Source organism: Sceloporus occidentalis, unplaced genomic scaffold (genome assembly GCF_023333645.1).
Source record: "Sceloporus occidentalis isolate IW3139 unplaced genomic scaffold, rSceOcc1.0.p SCAF_4, whole genome shotgun sequence".
Taxonomy (NCBI): domain Eukaryota; kingdom Metazoa; phylum Chordata; class Lepidosauria; order Squamata; family Phrynosomatidae; genus Sceloporus; species Sceloporus occidentalis.
In genome coordinates this window covers 193,258,554-193,275,074 of record NW_028316984.1, presented here as the reverse complement: position 1 = coordinate 193,275,074, position 16,521 = coordinate 193,258,554, and the positions used below count along the sequence as shown (strand labels likewise).

At 44.3% G+C, this 16,521-nt stretch overlaps 1 protein-coding gene across 1 annotated transcript in view; it reads right to left on the bottom strand.

Moving 5' to 3' along the window:
* The window catches only part of LOC149315212 (voltage-gated delayed rectifier potassium channel KCNH5), a 244,103-nt gene extending 239,267 nt beyond the window's left edge, over positions 1–4,836 (bottom strand). The window contains exon 1 of the mRNA XM_089522753.1: positions 3,663–4,836. Within this exon, the coding sequence (XP_089378879.1) occupies positions 3,663–3,744 (82 nt within the window). The 5' untranslated portion in view covers positions 3,745–4,836. The remainder of the gene's footprint in view (positions 1–3,662) is intronic.
* Positions 4,837–16,521: the final 11,685 nt, after the last annotated feature.

Below are 16,521 nucleotides of genomic sequence, written 5' to 3'. Positions count from 1 at the left end.
ATGCTGGTTCTCATTTCTGTGGGATTAAATAAGAATACAAAATGTTGTTTTTTCTTGCTTAGAGGATTTTTTTAAAAGAAAAAAAATGGTATGAATTTCCCCCAATGTTTTATTAGCTAGTTTCACTGGGTGGATTCTAGATTTATGTGTAAACAGCCAAGCTGAGGGAAGGGGGCTTCCCCACCTCCTTTGTCCCCACAGTAGATCCCGGGAAAGTGTTCCTAAGAGACAGATGGAGTTTGTTGAAGTGGGAGTGGATGAGTTTGTTGAAGTTTAAGTGGATGAGCTGTGATGCAGTGATATCTTCTGCTGTGAGCAGAAGATACCACCAGCAAAAAACAAGTCCTACAGCTGAGAAATCATGGTCTGCCTAGGCCAGAATTCCATCTAGAGGTTGAAAGGGCCACTTTTTGCATTACAGTTTCCCAACTTCCCTAGGGCCCAGCAAGGTATAGCATTTTAAATGTTAAGACCAGGATGCTGAAAGACCGGGATTCAAATACCTACTGAGCAATAGAAACCCACTGAGGAACCTTGGGCAAGTCACATTCTCTCAGCCTCAGAGGAAGGCACTGGCAAACCTCCTGTAAATAAATCTTCTCAAGAAAGCCCTATGAGAAAGTCACCATAAGCTGGAGTTGACTTAAAAGCTTTTAACAACAGTAACAAAATCCCCTAGGTAGCATGAACTAGGGTATTATGGGAGCTGTAGTCCAAAAAGCAACTTTTCTATACTCTCACCTGATTTTAAAATAGACCAACTCCCCCTTTGGGATGAATTCAGAAACATATACTGGTGCTCCTGCATTATTTGGTCAGCATTAGACATTAAGAAATATGCTGTCTCTGACCGTCTACAAATAATTTCAAGGAGCCACCTTAGCTTTTATGAATTCAGCTATGGGCCCTATGAACATGACATTTGGAAAGTCTCGATCTCTGCAAGTGGAAAGGGAAATCTTGTTGCGAGAGACTGCTCTCAGCTTTGGTGCAAACCAATATAGTTTCTCCTTGCATTTGGTGCACTGACAATAGAGAAGGCAAAAAGCTCCCTCTGTGAATTTCTCAAGAAGATCAGGAAAGTATGCCTGCCCTGATACACTTTATTACCCAGATAGACCAACAGAAGTTGAAAGTATAAAGAAGAAAACCCCTAACAAAATGGAGAAGGGAGGGTATGCCAAAAAGGCACTGCTCAGCCCCCCAGCCCAATTCCAGCAGGGCTTGCAACTTGGCAGTTCATCCACAGAGGTTTCTCCCTCCCTGTCTCATAGAACTGTTCTGCTCAAAACAACCAAGCAAAAAAAAGTCAAACAATTATTGTGCCATGAAACAATGCCCCATGAAATAACATGTCCCTCTTTTTGCATTGAATCGTTTGCCGTTTGTTTTACTGTCGCATAGCACTGTATAGCTAGAAATTCTATACATAAATGCTTTTTAAAATTAGGAAGGGAAGAGAATAAGACATGACATTGACATCCGTGTTAGGAAGCCTGTGCTTGGGGTTGTCTGGATTTCTGAGTTCATGTTACACCGACTGGTGTGTATTCTTCCATATCAACCAAAAAGCATGGGATGTTGTCTGTCCCATGTGAAACAGAAGGCACAAAACTTCCACAGACTTTGGATTCTCTCTCTCTCTCTCAATCTGTGTGTGTGTGTGTGTATTACAGTGACATTCTTTTAAAAACCATCCTGATGGGGGTTTGTACAGGTAAAACTACATTTTCCATCATGGAGTTTCTACCACATGAGACACCCATTAAAAATATAAGTACTATGTAGAGCAGAAGAATTACCTTTAAATGTAACCATTGGAAAGGGCTACAGAGAATGAGATGGTCTATATAAGAAAATATTACAAGCGCATACAAGGGATAGACTGTTGATATGGAAGCCTTGGGTTCAAATGTTCACGCACCTCTCGGGTTCTCTGAATAGTTCTGAATGAGTCATGGATCTCTCAACTCACCCTATGTCAAAGCTGTGGGGGGAAATGGGATAACCCTGTGTACATCACCCCATGCTCTGTGAGAGAAGCGTAGGATAGACAAATGGAATAGTACAGGTTAAAAAAAGTTGTTTAATAAATTATTACATAGGTGAAGTAGGGACATATTTTGAAAGCGTAGAGATAAACTCAAGAAAACACCACAGCGCCATAGCATTCAAATTGATCTTCCCAGCCCCTCCCAAGAAAGCAGTCCTGAAGCATCAGGAGGAATATATTAGATGGACAGAGAGTTTCCTTATCTAGAAACATCAGAAAAAATCCATAGTATGTTATGTTTGTCTGCACACACCACTGTGCAAGCAAGTCTTAAATAGCCTGATAACAGAATGTACTGTTTGGAGAAATGAGGGGCTATCTTTCTTTCTTATCCTCCATTGCATTTTTCAATCAGCATAAACTTGTCTAAGCAGGAAATCATATATTTGTATTTTGTTATTTTTATGATCACTTGTTGAAACTCCCACATCCTCTGCCTCACAAACCCCTCCTCTTAACTGAACCCCTTGAAATTATTTCTCTGTTTTTTTTTAAAGCATGTGGAGGCAATGAACTAAGAGAAATGAAACTAAACTTTCAGAGAAAATTAGAACTTAGGTTACTCAACAGTTTCCACTCTAAAAGATGCTTCTCTGATTTTGTCCTGCTGTGGTACTGAGTGGGATCATTTTTGTGGGTGACACAAGACAATTGAGGTTGCAATCCTAACCACATTTTTCTGAAACTAAGTCCCACTGAATCCAAGGAGGGTTACTTCATAGTAGACGTGGAGTGGATTGTATAGCTGAGAGTTCTTATTGTGTCAATAAATCCACCCTTTCAATTTCTTCCATCAGAGGGATCCCAATTCTCTTTCTTTCCTTTTCTGACTTACACACACAAACACACACAGAGACACAGAAGACATACACACTTCTCCCCGCAAGAGAAATGAAAATGCCCCAAAGATACAAAGAGGGACTGCTTCCATTCTACCTCTCTTAATTTCCCCTCTTCTTTTAACTCCCTGCTGAACATGTACAGAGTGTCACCTGAATTGCACTGCCTTCATGGCCATCTGCTCTCACCTTAAATTTATTTGAATTGTACACTTCCTGAAGGACAGAATCTCTCCCCCTCCCCCACATCACTTTTCCTCTCATTCTGAAACTCTGCAATTCACTGGGTAGAAATTCCCTAACACAACGTTTACAATGATGATGAATATCGGCAACAATGATGGTCAAAATAAAATAGCAATAGCCATCCAAGTTTTCAACCAGACAATAAAAGTTTTAATTGGAACGCCAACCCTGTTGATACTGAGGCCGTTCTCAGCTTCCAACATCTTTTGCCTCCAACATCGTTTGCCATCTCCAGTTGGAGAGAGTGAAGGCAATTTCTGGTGAACTTTGAAGCAAGTTTGACCCTTACCTTCTCTGCTTCGGTGCAACCCCCCCTTGATCCAGGCAAAAAAGAGATGGGGGAGTTGGAGGCAGAAGAAAAAGAAGAAGGGGGGGAAAGGAGAAGACGGGAAGGAGAAGGAGAAGAGAAGGGGAAGGAGAAGAGAAGGAGGTAGTGGAGAAAGTGAAGAAGGAGAAGAAAAAGAAAAAGAGAGGGAGAAGAAGAAGGAGAAGAAGGGGACCTAGAAGCCCGGTCTCCTCCTTACCACTTGAGCGCCGGACAATGTTCTCCAAGAACGTGTTCTGTGGTGCCACCAGTCCTCTCTTGCCCCCCGGCATCCTGGGCATGGAGATCCTGGATCTGGAGCGAAAGGGTGGTGGTGGGGAGGGTGGCGGGGAGGGTCTGGCAAGCTCTCCGGAGCCCAGTGCCGTGGAGTAGCTGTGGGAAGGTGGACGAGGCAGTTCATGGTAGTAGCGCTCCAGTGGCTGGTGAAGCCCCAACTGTGGCAAGGTGGCGCTCACAGCTGGGGAGCCAACGGGTTGATTGGGACTGCACGACAGAGGGGCCCAGGTGGCCCTCTCCTCTGCCTCCGCTTCTTCGGTGCCCACCAGCCAGGCGGGCGGGCACCATGACCCTCAAGGTCGTTCCTTGGCCAAAGGGTCCCCGGAGGAGGGAGGCTAGCTGAGGCCAGAGGAGAAGGAGAAGCAACACTGCTGAATCCCTGGCTCCTAAAAGCCCAAAAGCGCCCAGTGGAGAAGAGGAGGCAAAAGTTCCATTCAGATCCAAAGGGTTGAAAACCCAGCCCAAGTACTGTCCTTCCCTTCTTCTCCCTTAAGAAGAAAAATGATCACGGAGGTTCAGCCCAGCAATCGCTGATCCGAAAAGAGTAGAGAGAGTGTGTGGTTTAAGCGCTTGCTTCCGATATGTAGAGTTTCAGGACCCTGGACAGCTCCTTCCATTCAAACTTATGGAGAATTTCTTCCGTTTAGCACCAAGGGGAGTGCCTCTATGTCAGGACCATTGAATTGCCGCCGTTCAGCACCGCGGATAGCTCCTCCGCTCAGCTCTGGGCGATTTCTTCCTTTCAGCACCAAGGGGCAGCTCCACTGTTCAGGACCCTGGGCAGTTCCTCCGTTTATCCGTATGGGCACGCTCTCCGTTTAGCCCACTGGACAGCTCCTGCTTTCTCCTGCAGGCTGGAAGAGTCAACTTTGCCAGGCGATTTCCTCCTCCTCCTCCTCCTTCAGCCTATCTCTTTGCTGCCCAAGAAAGACTCTCTACCTTCGATCCTCTTGCTCTCCCCCCCCCCTTCGCTCTCTCCTCTTGGATCTGTGTTGGGATTAGCTGCGCCCACGCACCCAGGCTATGGCAAGGGGGAGGGAGAGGCGGCTAGCGGGCTGAGTTAATGGCTAGCTGAGTGGCTGAGTAGCTAGGTGGATGGGTGGGCGGATGGGTGGCTTGCTGGCTGGATGGCTAGCCGGGTGAGTGGATGTATGGCTGTATGGCTGTATGGTTAGCTGGGTGGGTGGATGTCTGTTTGGTTAGGTGGGTGGGTGGCTATCTGGTCGGGTAGCTAGCTGGCTGGTAGGCTGGGTGGATGAGTGGGTGAATGAATGGTTGGCTGGCTGGCTGGCTGGTTGGGTACTAGCTGGTTCGGTGGGTGGGTGGTAGGTTGGGTGGGTGGGTGGGTGGGTGGGAGGATGGCTGGCTGGCTGCGTGGCTAGTTGGATAGATGAATGGATGGTTAGCTGGCTGGGTGGCTAGCAGAGGAGCTCAGTTTTCCGTCCGCACCCCAGCTTGAGATCCAGTCCGATGCCAGGCTCAACTTGTTCAGATACTTCCCACGGAGCCTTCTCTTTCCTCCCCTTTTGGAGAGGAGCGATGGAAGGGAAAGCGAGCGGGTGGGGCCCTTTTCCCAAAGAGCCAGGCTTCGGGTGAGACCGAAAGAGGGAAGGCGGAGAGGAGTTCCCAGCAGCCAGCCCAACCTGAGATCCAGTCCTTCTCCTCCAGCACTAGCAGAGATACGCCTTTCCAAAGCGAGAGAGCCAGAGAGTCCGGGCTCTTTGCTGCCTTCCACCAGGAGAGAAAGAGGCTGAATAATTCATAAGAACCCAGGCGTTTGTTTTGGAAAGAAAGGGAAAAGAGTAGGGGGTGCAAAGGGGGAGGAAGGGAAGAAGAGAGATGAGGAGGGAGGGGGAGAAAGGCTGATGGGGGTGGAGAAAAGCAGCCTCTTTGGCACGAAGGAGAAGCAAGAGGAGGAGGTGAAAGAAGGAACAACTTTATGTTCTGTTGCAAAAGAGAGCCAGCGAGATTTTCATCCAGGCATCCAGAAGGACACTGCAGCTGTTGCAAGAGCCTTTGGAGGAGACCAGAGAAGTTTCCTGAATCCTCCATCCACCCCCGTTGCCTTTCTGTCAGATCACTTCATCCCGAATGCAAGCGAACTTCCAGGTTCAGAAGCAGTCTACCTTTGAATATTAGAAGCTGGAGGGATGAGAGAAAGGGCCGACACTGAACTTGGTTTCTTTTTCCCAGTTCAAAAGAGGACAGTCCTGTTGCTTATTAATTCTGCTGGAGAGCTTCCCTGAAGCAGATTCTTGGGTTTCTTGTGCCTGTGGGTTTGTGTGTGTCCATTTTGGCATATATTATCAAAGGGAGGTTTGTCAAAACAAATTGGTAGTTTCAAGGGGAAACTTCAAGCCTTGGGGTGCATAGGAAGCTGTCCTACACAAATGTCCCTCGGGACTCTGGTTTTAATGGTCTTTACTCATGAGTAAGTGTGCCTCAAGGTGCAGCTAGGCAGCCTCTCCTATCTAGTTGAGAGCAATTACCCCTAAAGAACCAAACTCTTTCTGGCCGATTTTAGCATACCTTTCTCTTTGTTCATTGATCAAACCATCACACCACACTGGCATTCTTGGCAAACCTTTCAAATCCATAGAAATGTATCAAACGGCCATCCCAGCCCCCCCCCCCCCCCCTCTCTCTCTCTCTCTCTCAGCATCAGATAATGGCCAGTATCAGCCCATCTCAGGGCTGTGGTGATTCACATACCTCTTTCACACAACACAAATATGGACCTTTGATTAGGTTTTTGTTATTGGTTACAGTATTTACAAGACTTGGACTCAAGGCAGCTACTTCATTATAAATAAATAAATAAATATTATTATTATTATTATCTATCTTATTTTTAAGGTAGGGAGGGGTGTTGGGGTAGAGTGTTATGTATAATTGGTTTTATATGTATTGTGTATTTTATTGTTACTTTTGTGTTATTGTGACCCACCTCGATCCATAGGGAGAGGCGAGATCTTATTACAGTATTATTATTATTACTATTTTACTTGATGTGGCTCCATGGAAACCTGAGGTTGGCAGTTTTGTGGGGGAGTTAGTATTCGCCCCAATGATCTCTAATGGCTCCCCAAACTACAAATGCCAGGATTCTGAAGAGTGCAGCTATGGCAACTAAAGTGGTATCGAAGTGTTATAATTGTAAAAGAGATCTGAATAAGCTGCTTGTCCCACTAAGCACCGGAGTGACAAGGTAAGGGCAGACCTGAAACCTAGATTCTCGCATCTGACCTTGAATACCGCCACAAAAAACCTCATAGAAAATCTCCCCTCTGTTTCAGTTCTGGGTCTGGAGGAACATAGAAAGCTGCTGAGTCAGATCATTAGCCTATCAATTTCAACATAATTTGTATTGACCGACAGAGTTTCTCCAGGGTCTGGTGCAGACATTTTCCCCAAACTCACTTGAAGATGCTGGGAACTGAACCCCAGATCATCTGTGTACAAAGCAGGTGCTTCAACGGTGAGCTACAGCCCTCCAGTTCTGAGCACCACAATTCAAAAAGGATATTGAGAAACTGGAGCATATCCAAAGGAGGGCGTATAAAATGGTGAAGGGTCTGGAAACTATGCCCTATGAGGAACAACTAAGGGAGCTGGGGATGTTTAGCCTGGAGAAGAGAAGTGGTGATATGATAGCCCTGTTTAAATATTTGAAGGGATGCCATATTGAGGAGGGAGCAAGCTTGTTTTCTGCTGCTCCAGAGACTAGGACCCATAACAATGGATGCAAGCTCCAGGAAAAGAGATTCCACCTCAATGTTAGGAGGAACTTCCTGACAGTAAGGGCTAGAACTCAGCTCTGTTTGCTGGGTCCCCATTCCCTGGGGAACTCCACCTGCCCCCTTTTCTTTTGAAGCCTAAACTGTACATTTCTAAATGCTCAGCTGATCTTTTAATGCTAGATATGGGAAGAATGAAGGTGGGGAAGCATTTCATGGGGCAAAATGCCAACTGAGGGGCAATGCTTCCCCCACTAACTACACCTCTGTGCTTCGCCTACTCAAGGAATGTGTACACCTTTTGTGTTGTATTTGTTTGCTCTTTCGGTTGGTAGGCCAAGTGTGGAGTTTCTGCAGGAGGGAGCATTACTGGTGTTCTCAGTCTCTTCTTTTCTGGTAACCCTACTAAGACTTAAGCCAGAGAGGGCCAACCACAGCTTGTTCAGGAGCCAATATCCAGACCCTGGAAGACTCTGGGTGCTGTAGGAGACCGCCAAAATGCACAGAGAGAGATGCACACGCACACACAGACATATAGATGTGGCCAATAGTTTGTTTTGCTTTTGAAAAGCATTTCTTTTTTGGATGTTGCTGGGAGGCATTGCAATGTATTTTAAAAGTGAATGTCCATTCCTCCCCCCCCCCTTTCTTTTTTTCTTTCCAAGAAAAGGGACAGGCTCAGCCTGGAGATCTTGAGGGGGTCAAGGGCCATGGAACAGCCTTGTAGGACTGCAACACATATAACCCCAGGGCTGCACTTGCTCACCTCTGACTGAAACAATACATCACCCTTGATAGTGTGGGATTATTATTATTATTATTATTATTATTATTATTATTATCTATTTATATGCCTTTATATGCCAAATTTCTGTCCCGAGATAAGAGACTTAAAGGCAATCCACACCATACTTTTAATTTGCAAGACTTCTCAGACCTTTCCAAATCACAGTGCATTTCTGAAGCATGCATTTGGCCCTTGTAGCCTCTGAATGCCATTCTTGTTAGTATGCCCACATATTTTTCACTAGTTACATCTGCCCAATGTATTGATGAAAGCTACCCTTCCCCTCGTCCTCTCTCTCTCTCTTCTTATGCCTGCCTGCCTTCATCATGACCCAAATGTGATTGGTAATCTCAACAAGAGTAAACCCATTTGATCCATTGTGGAATGGTGAGTCAACATGTAGGTAAATCCTATTCATCTGATGGACCTACTCTACTTAAGCTCCACAATGGATTCAGGCTCATGATTCTTTTTCTATAATTTGTACAGTATTGAACCCATCCAGAGTGTAACCAGGAAAACAGGAAAGGATGGAAGAAAGGAAAAGGAGGAAAGAGAAAGGCAAGGAAAACAGGAAAAGAATGAAAAGGGAGGAGAAGAAGATGAAAGTAATAAAGAAAAGGAAAGAGACTAAAAGGGGGAAGAATACGTGCTTATTTTATCAGAAAATTTTTATAAAATGATGGGAGGAGGATACACTATATAACTGTCTAATATTCTTAAACAAACACCAAACCCATTCTAATAGACATACAAGGCTTTGCATGATAAAATGGATGCCGTGTAAAATGCCAGACTTTAAGGGAAAGAGAAAGCTCAGTTTTCTCTGCTTTTTCATCATCTTGGGTTGTGGTTGCACTTATTTTGCCATTATAGATGCTTAGGACACAGTGTGAAGGCAGATGATCTTCTGCCGCTGTTATTTGCCATTATGTCAACTTCAGCTTATGCCAACCCTATGAATAGAAGACCTCCAAGAACCCCAGACCTCAGTGATTCTGCTTAGGTCTTGCAAACTCAGAGCAGCCATGACTTTTTGGGTTGAATCAATCTACCAGTAATGTGCAACTCCACCTTTTCAACATCCTTCCAATTTATCATGCATTATCATCCTTTCCAGTGAATCATGATATGTCCATGATATGGTCGCCTTGGTCGATGATCTCCGTCTGGGCATTGACAGGGGAAGCGTGTCCCTGTTGGTGCTCTTGGACATCTCAGCGGCTTTCGATACCATAGACCATGGTATCCTTCTGGGGCGCCTGGCTGAGGTGGGAGTCGGGGGCACTGTGCTCCAGTGGTTCCGCTCCTACCTCTCTGGGAGGTCCCAGATGGTGCAGCTGGGAGACGTGTGCTCCAGCGAGCGGGCCCTTAAAACTGGGGTCCCTCAAGGAGCCATTCTGTCTCCCATGCTATTTAACATTTACATGAAACCGCTGGGAGAGATCATCCGGAGACATGGGGCGCGGGGTTATCAGTACGCTGATGACACCCAAATTATTTTCTCTATGTCTCCGACTGATGCAGTGACCGAGGATGGCGTCTCTCCTCTCGTGGCCTGCCTAGAGTCAGTAATGGGCTGGATGAGGAAAAACCGACTCAAACTGAATCCAGAGAAAACGGAGGTACTTGCGATAGGTTCCCCTGGTCCAGGAATGGCGGTAGTTCCACCTGTCCTGAACGGGGTCACGCTCCCTGTGAAGGACTCTGTGCGCAGTCTGGGGGTGCTTCTTGACTCGTCGCTTCACCTGACTGCTCAGGTGAATGCGACGGTCAAGAGCACCTGTTATCAGCTTCGGCTGATTCGCCAGCTGCACCCATACCTGGCCCAGGGGGACCTAGAAACTGTTGTACATGCTCTGGTAACTTCGAGACTGGATTTCTGCAATGTACTCTACATGGGGCAACCCTTATACCAAACTCGGAAGCTGCAAATGGTACAGAATATGGCAGCCCGGCTGGTCACTGGCGTATCCAGGACCAGCCACATAACACCTGTGCTAAAAGATCTTCATTGGCTGCCCATCCGCTTCCGAGCTCAATATAAGGCGTTGGTTATTACCTATAAAGCCCTAAATGGCTTGGGCCCTGGATACCTAAAGGACCGCCTCTCCCCGTACATTCCGCCTCGCACCCTCAGAACATCTGGGCAGCAATTGCTGAAGGTGCCTGGGGCCAGGTTAGCTTCCACTTCGAGAAGGGCCTTTTCCACAGCTGCCCCAGCCCTTTGGAACACGCTGCCCACGGAGCTCCGCTCATCTACTACCCTGGCCCAATTTAGGAAGGACCTCAAAACCTTCCTATTCAAGCAGGCGTTCCCCGATTAAATATCCTGTGGGCCTCCCTCCTCTTCCGTGGCCATGAGGTTGGGCTAAGGGGCTGTTATTGTTGTTTTTAGATTGTTGTTTGTTGTTGTGTATATGTTTTTAACCTTTGTATTCTGTTTGCACTTGTTGCATCATTGTAAGCCGCCCTGATCGTTTGGAAGGGCGGGATACAAATAAAGATTTTATTATTATTATTATTTTATTATGACAGTCTTATGCGTCTTCACTTCTAGTGAGGGTTCAAGTTTGATTTGCTCTAAGAGCCATTTGTCTATCTTTTTTAGCAGTCTATGGTATCCACAAGAACTCTTCTACAGCACCACAGTTCAAATGAGTTGATTTCCATCCTGTCAGCGTTCTTCACTGTCCAGCTTTCACAACCATACATAGAAATGGGAAATGCTATGGCCTGGATTATTCTGGCTTTGGTATGTAATGACCTACCCTGAAGGCAGATGATGCGGCAGCCTTGCTTGAAACTAAAGCTGGGCACAAATGGCTTTTCAAAACCTCAGACCCTGATCTAGTTGTGTGCTTATGGAGCCCTGTTCAAAAAAATGGAACAACATTGCTGGAAAAAAACAGCCCCACAATTTCTCCTCCCAGACAGTGATTAAATAGAGCTGCAGGTTTTAAATAAGATCCTAGAGCCCTGGTGGCGCAATGGTTAAATGCCGGTACTGCAGCCACTCACTCACAAACCATAAGGTTGCAAGTTCAATACGAGCAAAAGGGCTCAAGCTTGACTCCTTCCGAGGTCGCTAAAATGAGTACCCAGCTTGTTGAGGACAATTAGCTTACAGTTGTAAACTGCTTAGAGGCTGCTTAGGTGGTATGAAGTGGCACATAAATGAAATATATTGCTATTGCTATGCGTGCCTAGGAAGAGGCACTATTCACCATGGCTCTATCTACCACTAGCTACTGGGGACTTCCATAGTGGTGGGGCAATGAATCCAGATTTTAGTCTCCACTTTAAATGAGTTATCCTGGATGCTGAAAGCTATCACCAAAACAGGTTAAGCCCCTTTGACAGTTCCATTAGAATGGGAACTAACACCTGGAGTGGATTCAGCACCACACTGGCATCACTTTATCTGGTTAAAGAAGCAGGAAAGCCTTTTCTGATGTGCATAATATGATGCCAAACTCAAATGAGATGCTTGTTACATTTACACCTCCCCTACTCAGCCCTTCAGATTAGGGAAATGCATGTTGCCATTGTAGGTGAGGAATTGGAAACATCTGAAAGACTGTGACATGGAAGGTGGAGTGTGCTTGTTTCCTGCTGCTTCAGAGGGTAGGGCTTCAACCAATGGATTAAAATACTTTCACACTAGGATGAACATCCTAATAGCAGAGCTATTGAAAAGTGGAATAAACTCCCTTGGAAGGGCTGGACTCTTCTTTGCTGAATAGCCTTCAAGCAGAAATTAGAAGCACGCCTCTCAGGGGTACTTCAGCAGCAGATTTATGCATTCACTAGGAGTTAAACTAGATGGTCCTTGGGATACTTTCCACTTATGACTCTATTATTCTATGCATCTAGGTCTTTGCCTTGTGTCTCTTGCCCTGTGGTCAGCCATATCTTGTGTAGTTATCCCTCAAAACATTTCCACGAAGAAAATATGAAAACAGATATGACATTCACCATCTATTTCTTAACTTGTTTTAACTTATAATGCAAGTTAGCTTTTGAAATCAAAGGTGTTTTCCTTTTCCATTCTCCTCCCCCAGTTTTCCTTTTTCTGTGTGTGTAAATGTAAGTGTGGCTTACTTGGGTGAGTTTGAAGCTTGTTATTGGGCTGTTAGCTGACACCAAATATTGATCTGATTGAACGGCCACATTTGAAGCAAATATCTGACTTTTGAAACTGCAAAATCAGTTGCATTAAGATGCAAAGGAAGGGAATGTTAAGCTGGATGTGGAATTAATCAAACAGAAGTTAAGCCAGGGGAATATAGACTATGCAAAATATTCACAACCTGCCAAAATTTAAATTTGATGATTTAAACAAAAGCTTCAAATCTAATTCCCAGAATAGAAAATGAAATCCAGATCCATCTTTTAAATGATTGTCTGTGTTTCTTTCCTCTTATCTTAACTGGATGTTGTTGGATCTGGATCAGAGATTTGAAACGTTTCATTGAGGATGCTCAAGGACAAGGGAAGAAAAAGTTGCCAAGCCTTGGGACCTATGCAGAATGTTAAGCCTTATCATATAACTTTACCCTAATGGAGTTAAGTGCTGATTGTGCCTTAGTGCATTGCAATACTGCACAATACGAAAGTACAAACAAATGTGAAATTCTTGGTTGCAATGCACAAAGCACATGCCCATAGCACTGCATACACAATAACACTACATGCACAATGCTAATACCACTGCTATCAACTTAATACATATTACCAGATCAAACAATAAATATTACCACATCAAACTTCAGTAGGGAAGCTTACATATTTGTAAGTCACTAATAGGATTTCAGCCTCAGTGTGAGGAAGATCAGTCAAGAGATCAGGGGTGAGAAATCATAGAACCATAGAATTATAGAGACCAGAAGGGCCATCCAGTCCAACCTCCTGCTGTGCAGGAAGAAACAATCCAAGCACTCACGACAGATGGCCATCCAACCTCTGTTTAAAAATTTCCAAAGAAGGAGACTCCTCCACTCTCTGAGGGAGTGTCTTCCACTGTCAAACAGCTCTTACGCTCAGGAAGCTCCTCCTAATGTTTAGGTTGAATCGTTTTTCCTGTAGTTTGCATCCTTTGCTCCATGTCCTATCCTCTGGAGCAGCAGAAAACAATCTTGCTCCCTCTTCAATATGACAACCCTTCATATGTTTAAACATGGTTATCATGTCACCACTTAACCTTCTCTTCCTCAGGCTAAACATACCCAGCTCCCTAAATTACTCCTCATATGTCATGGTTTCCAGACCCCTCACCATATTGGTCACCCTCCTCTGGATACATTCCAGCTTGTCCACGTTGTTCTTGAATTGTGGTGCCAAGAACTGGGCACAGTATTCCAGGTGAAGTCTGACCAAAGCAGAATAGAGTGGCACTATTCTTTCCCTCCATCTAAACATTACACTCCTATTGATGCAGCCTAGAATCATATTGGCTTTTTTAGCTGCCACATCATACTGTTGACTTGTGTTTGACTTGTGGTCTACTAAAACTCCCAGATCTCTTTCACATGTACTGTTGTCAAGTTAAGCATCACCACCCTATATACGTTTCATTTTTTTTTTTTTGCCTAAGTGTAGTGCCTTGCAGTTCTCCCTGATGAAATTCATTTTGTTAGCTCTCTGATTGTAGCCCACCAGATGTTGTTGAACTACAATTCCCATCATCAATCACCCATCACCATAGGTCAGGGTTGCTGAAATTTATGGAAATTGGAATCCAACAACATGTGGAAAGCTAAAGTTTTCCTGCCTCTATAGTAGACACTTAGCTACAGTACTTTGAGTGAGGAAAGGAAGGGAAATTATAAACAGGTTATGGAGCAGGAATATGCAGTGGTCTGAAAGAAAAGGTGGAGAAAAGAACTTTATAAGACCGTTTGGCATGGTCATACAGGTGATATACAGGAGACCAGCTTAATGAAGCAAGGATACTCAGTAGTATCCAGCTGCTTTATTTCTGGGAACCAGATCTGCTGTATCTTTCATTTTCAAAATGAGAGGCCCTCTGGAATCAATGAGTCAGGCTGGCCATTAATTGCTCTGCAGGCTTTTCTCAGCAGTCTTGACCCAGTCCAGCCTCCCCCTCTCTGGCAAGACTGTGCATCTGGCTTCAGCTTCACAAGCAGAGGCCAATGAAGCCTCTCCATTTCAGACATACTGGAAACTAACAGTGCATCTACACTCGGCACTCTCCACACTTTGAAACCTCTTTAACTGCCACTTTTCCATCTTATTAAATCCTAGGATCTGTAGTGTAGTAGGATACTTAGAAATCTTATGATACTCTTGGAAGTAAACAAGAGTTTTTGCTCAGAGATTTCCAAATACCTCTCTAAACTATAGGCCTCAGGATACAGCTGGATGAAGCCATGATAGTGAAAGAGGTATCAAACTGCGTTGCTGGACAGTGCTGATACACTCCAGGAGTCCATTCACACTTCAGAATCCTGAGATTTGCAGTTTAGGAGGAGCATTTAGAAATCTCAGCCAGATTGTTCTTGGACCTCACCAAACTGCAAACCCCAAGATTCTACAAGTTCAATCTCTCTTATTCAAAATTCTGAAATCCAAAATACTCCCAAAACCAAAACTGTTTTCATAGGTTGCTGAGATAGTGACACTTTTGATTTCTGATGGTTTAAATGTTACTTCATTCACAACATTATTAAAAATATTATATTTAATTATTTTCAGGCTATATGTATAAAGTGTATATGATCCTAAGGTGAGCCTATCGTTCAGTTTTCTGGGGCTGAGACTGTGTGAGTTGCCCAAGGTCAGCAAGGGGTTTCCATGGCCAAGTGAGGAATCAAACCCTAATCTCCAAAATCGTAGTCCAGCATTCAAACAACTATACTATCCTAGCTCTCTTACACTTATTTAAATTCCCCTACAGAAGTATTTGGACTTTTCTGTTCAGGGTAGAAGTCTGTATTCAACTGAAGGTTGCAAAAGCAGAGTTGAGCATGTGGTGCTACTCAGCACTGCACACAGAGATATCCATTGTGCATTGTTCCTTGCAATTATACATTTCATAGCTGGCCATTCATTTTCAAAATGAATAATTAATGAAGTGGTGTTGCACCAAGGAAATAACTACAAAAATGTCTACTCACAGCACAGATTTACTAGCACTCATGAAAAACAACTACATTTAGTCTTAAAATGTTGAAGGACACACAGAAGGAAATAAGATTCCTTTGTCTAGTCATGGTGGCAAAAGGTAAACAAGGACCAACATGGTGTAATGGTTTGTTGGAGCAGGACTCTAGGAGACCAGGTTTCAAATCTCCACTCAGCCACTGGGTGACCTTAGCCAAGCCACACTTTCTCAGCCTAAAAGGAAGGCAATGGCAAGGTTTATGGTACCCCTAGGCAGAATGGTCTCTTCACGGAAACTAGAAGGGTTCTCAGTACTGGGAATTTCTGCCATCTCTTAAAGGTTTATCTGCCGACCCCAACATTTTTCTGAGTATTTTCCTCCCTTGGCTTTGAACAAATTATTTTTAAAGGATTCTATTGCTTTATTATTGTACTCTTAACTATTGTTTTTATTATGCAAAGGGATCTGGTCGCACCTTTGAGACTAACTCCAAGAAAGAAGCTGGGAGCATGACCTTCATAGACTTGAGCCTACTTCCCTATGCAGCTGAGGAAGTAAGCTAAAGTCTGCTAAAGCTCATGCTACTAGCTTCTTTCTTTCAGTTAGTCTCAAAGGTGCTACTAGATCCCTTTGCACTCTGATTTTCCAGACTAACATGGCTATATGTCTTTGAATTTTAATGCATTTGTGGTAAACTGCTTTGAGATCTGTTAAAAATGATAATGGGCAGAGATCGTGCACCAAGGAAACAGAGGATAACTTCACACTTATGGAATTATGTGGCAGTTGGTTTACTTGTTATCCAAATGGGCAATAGGTTATATGCATTGTCAATAGCATGGGCTACAGTTATTATTTACTGTTTATATCATCTATGTGAGGGATGTTTATTTATTTATTATGGCTTTTTTTCAGTATAGCATCTTGTATTTGCAACTCTTCTCTCTTTTCTTGCTTACAACTTTATATGATCCACCAGTGCCTTAAAAGATATCAGCATCTATTAGTGAGAAGCCCACATAAAAAGTCTGCCAGGGCAGATATCTCACACAACCCTAGTTGAGACAAGAGTAACTCTGTCAGTTAGTCATGGATGTGCATCCCAACACTCAGTTCTATACAGCAGGGGTGG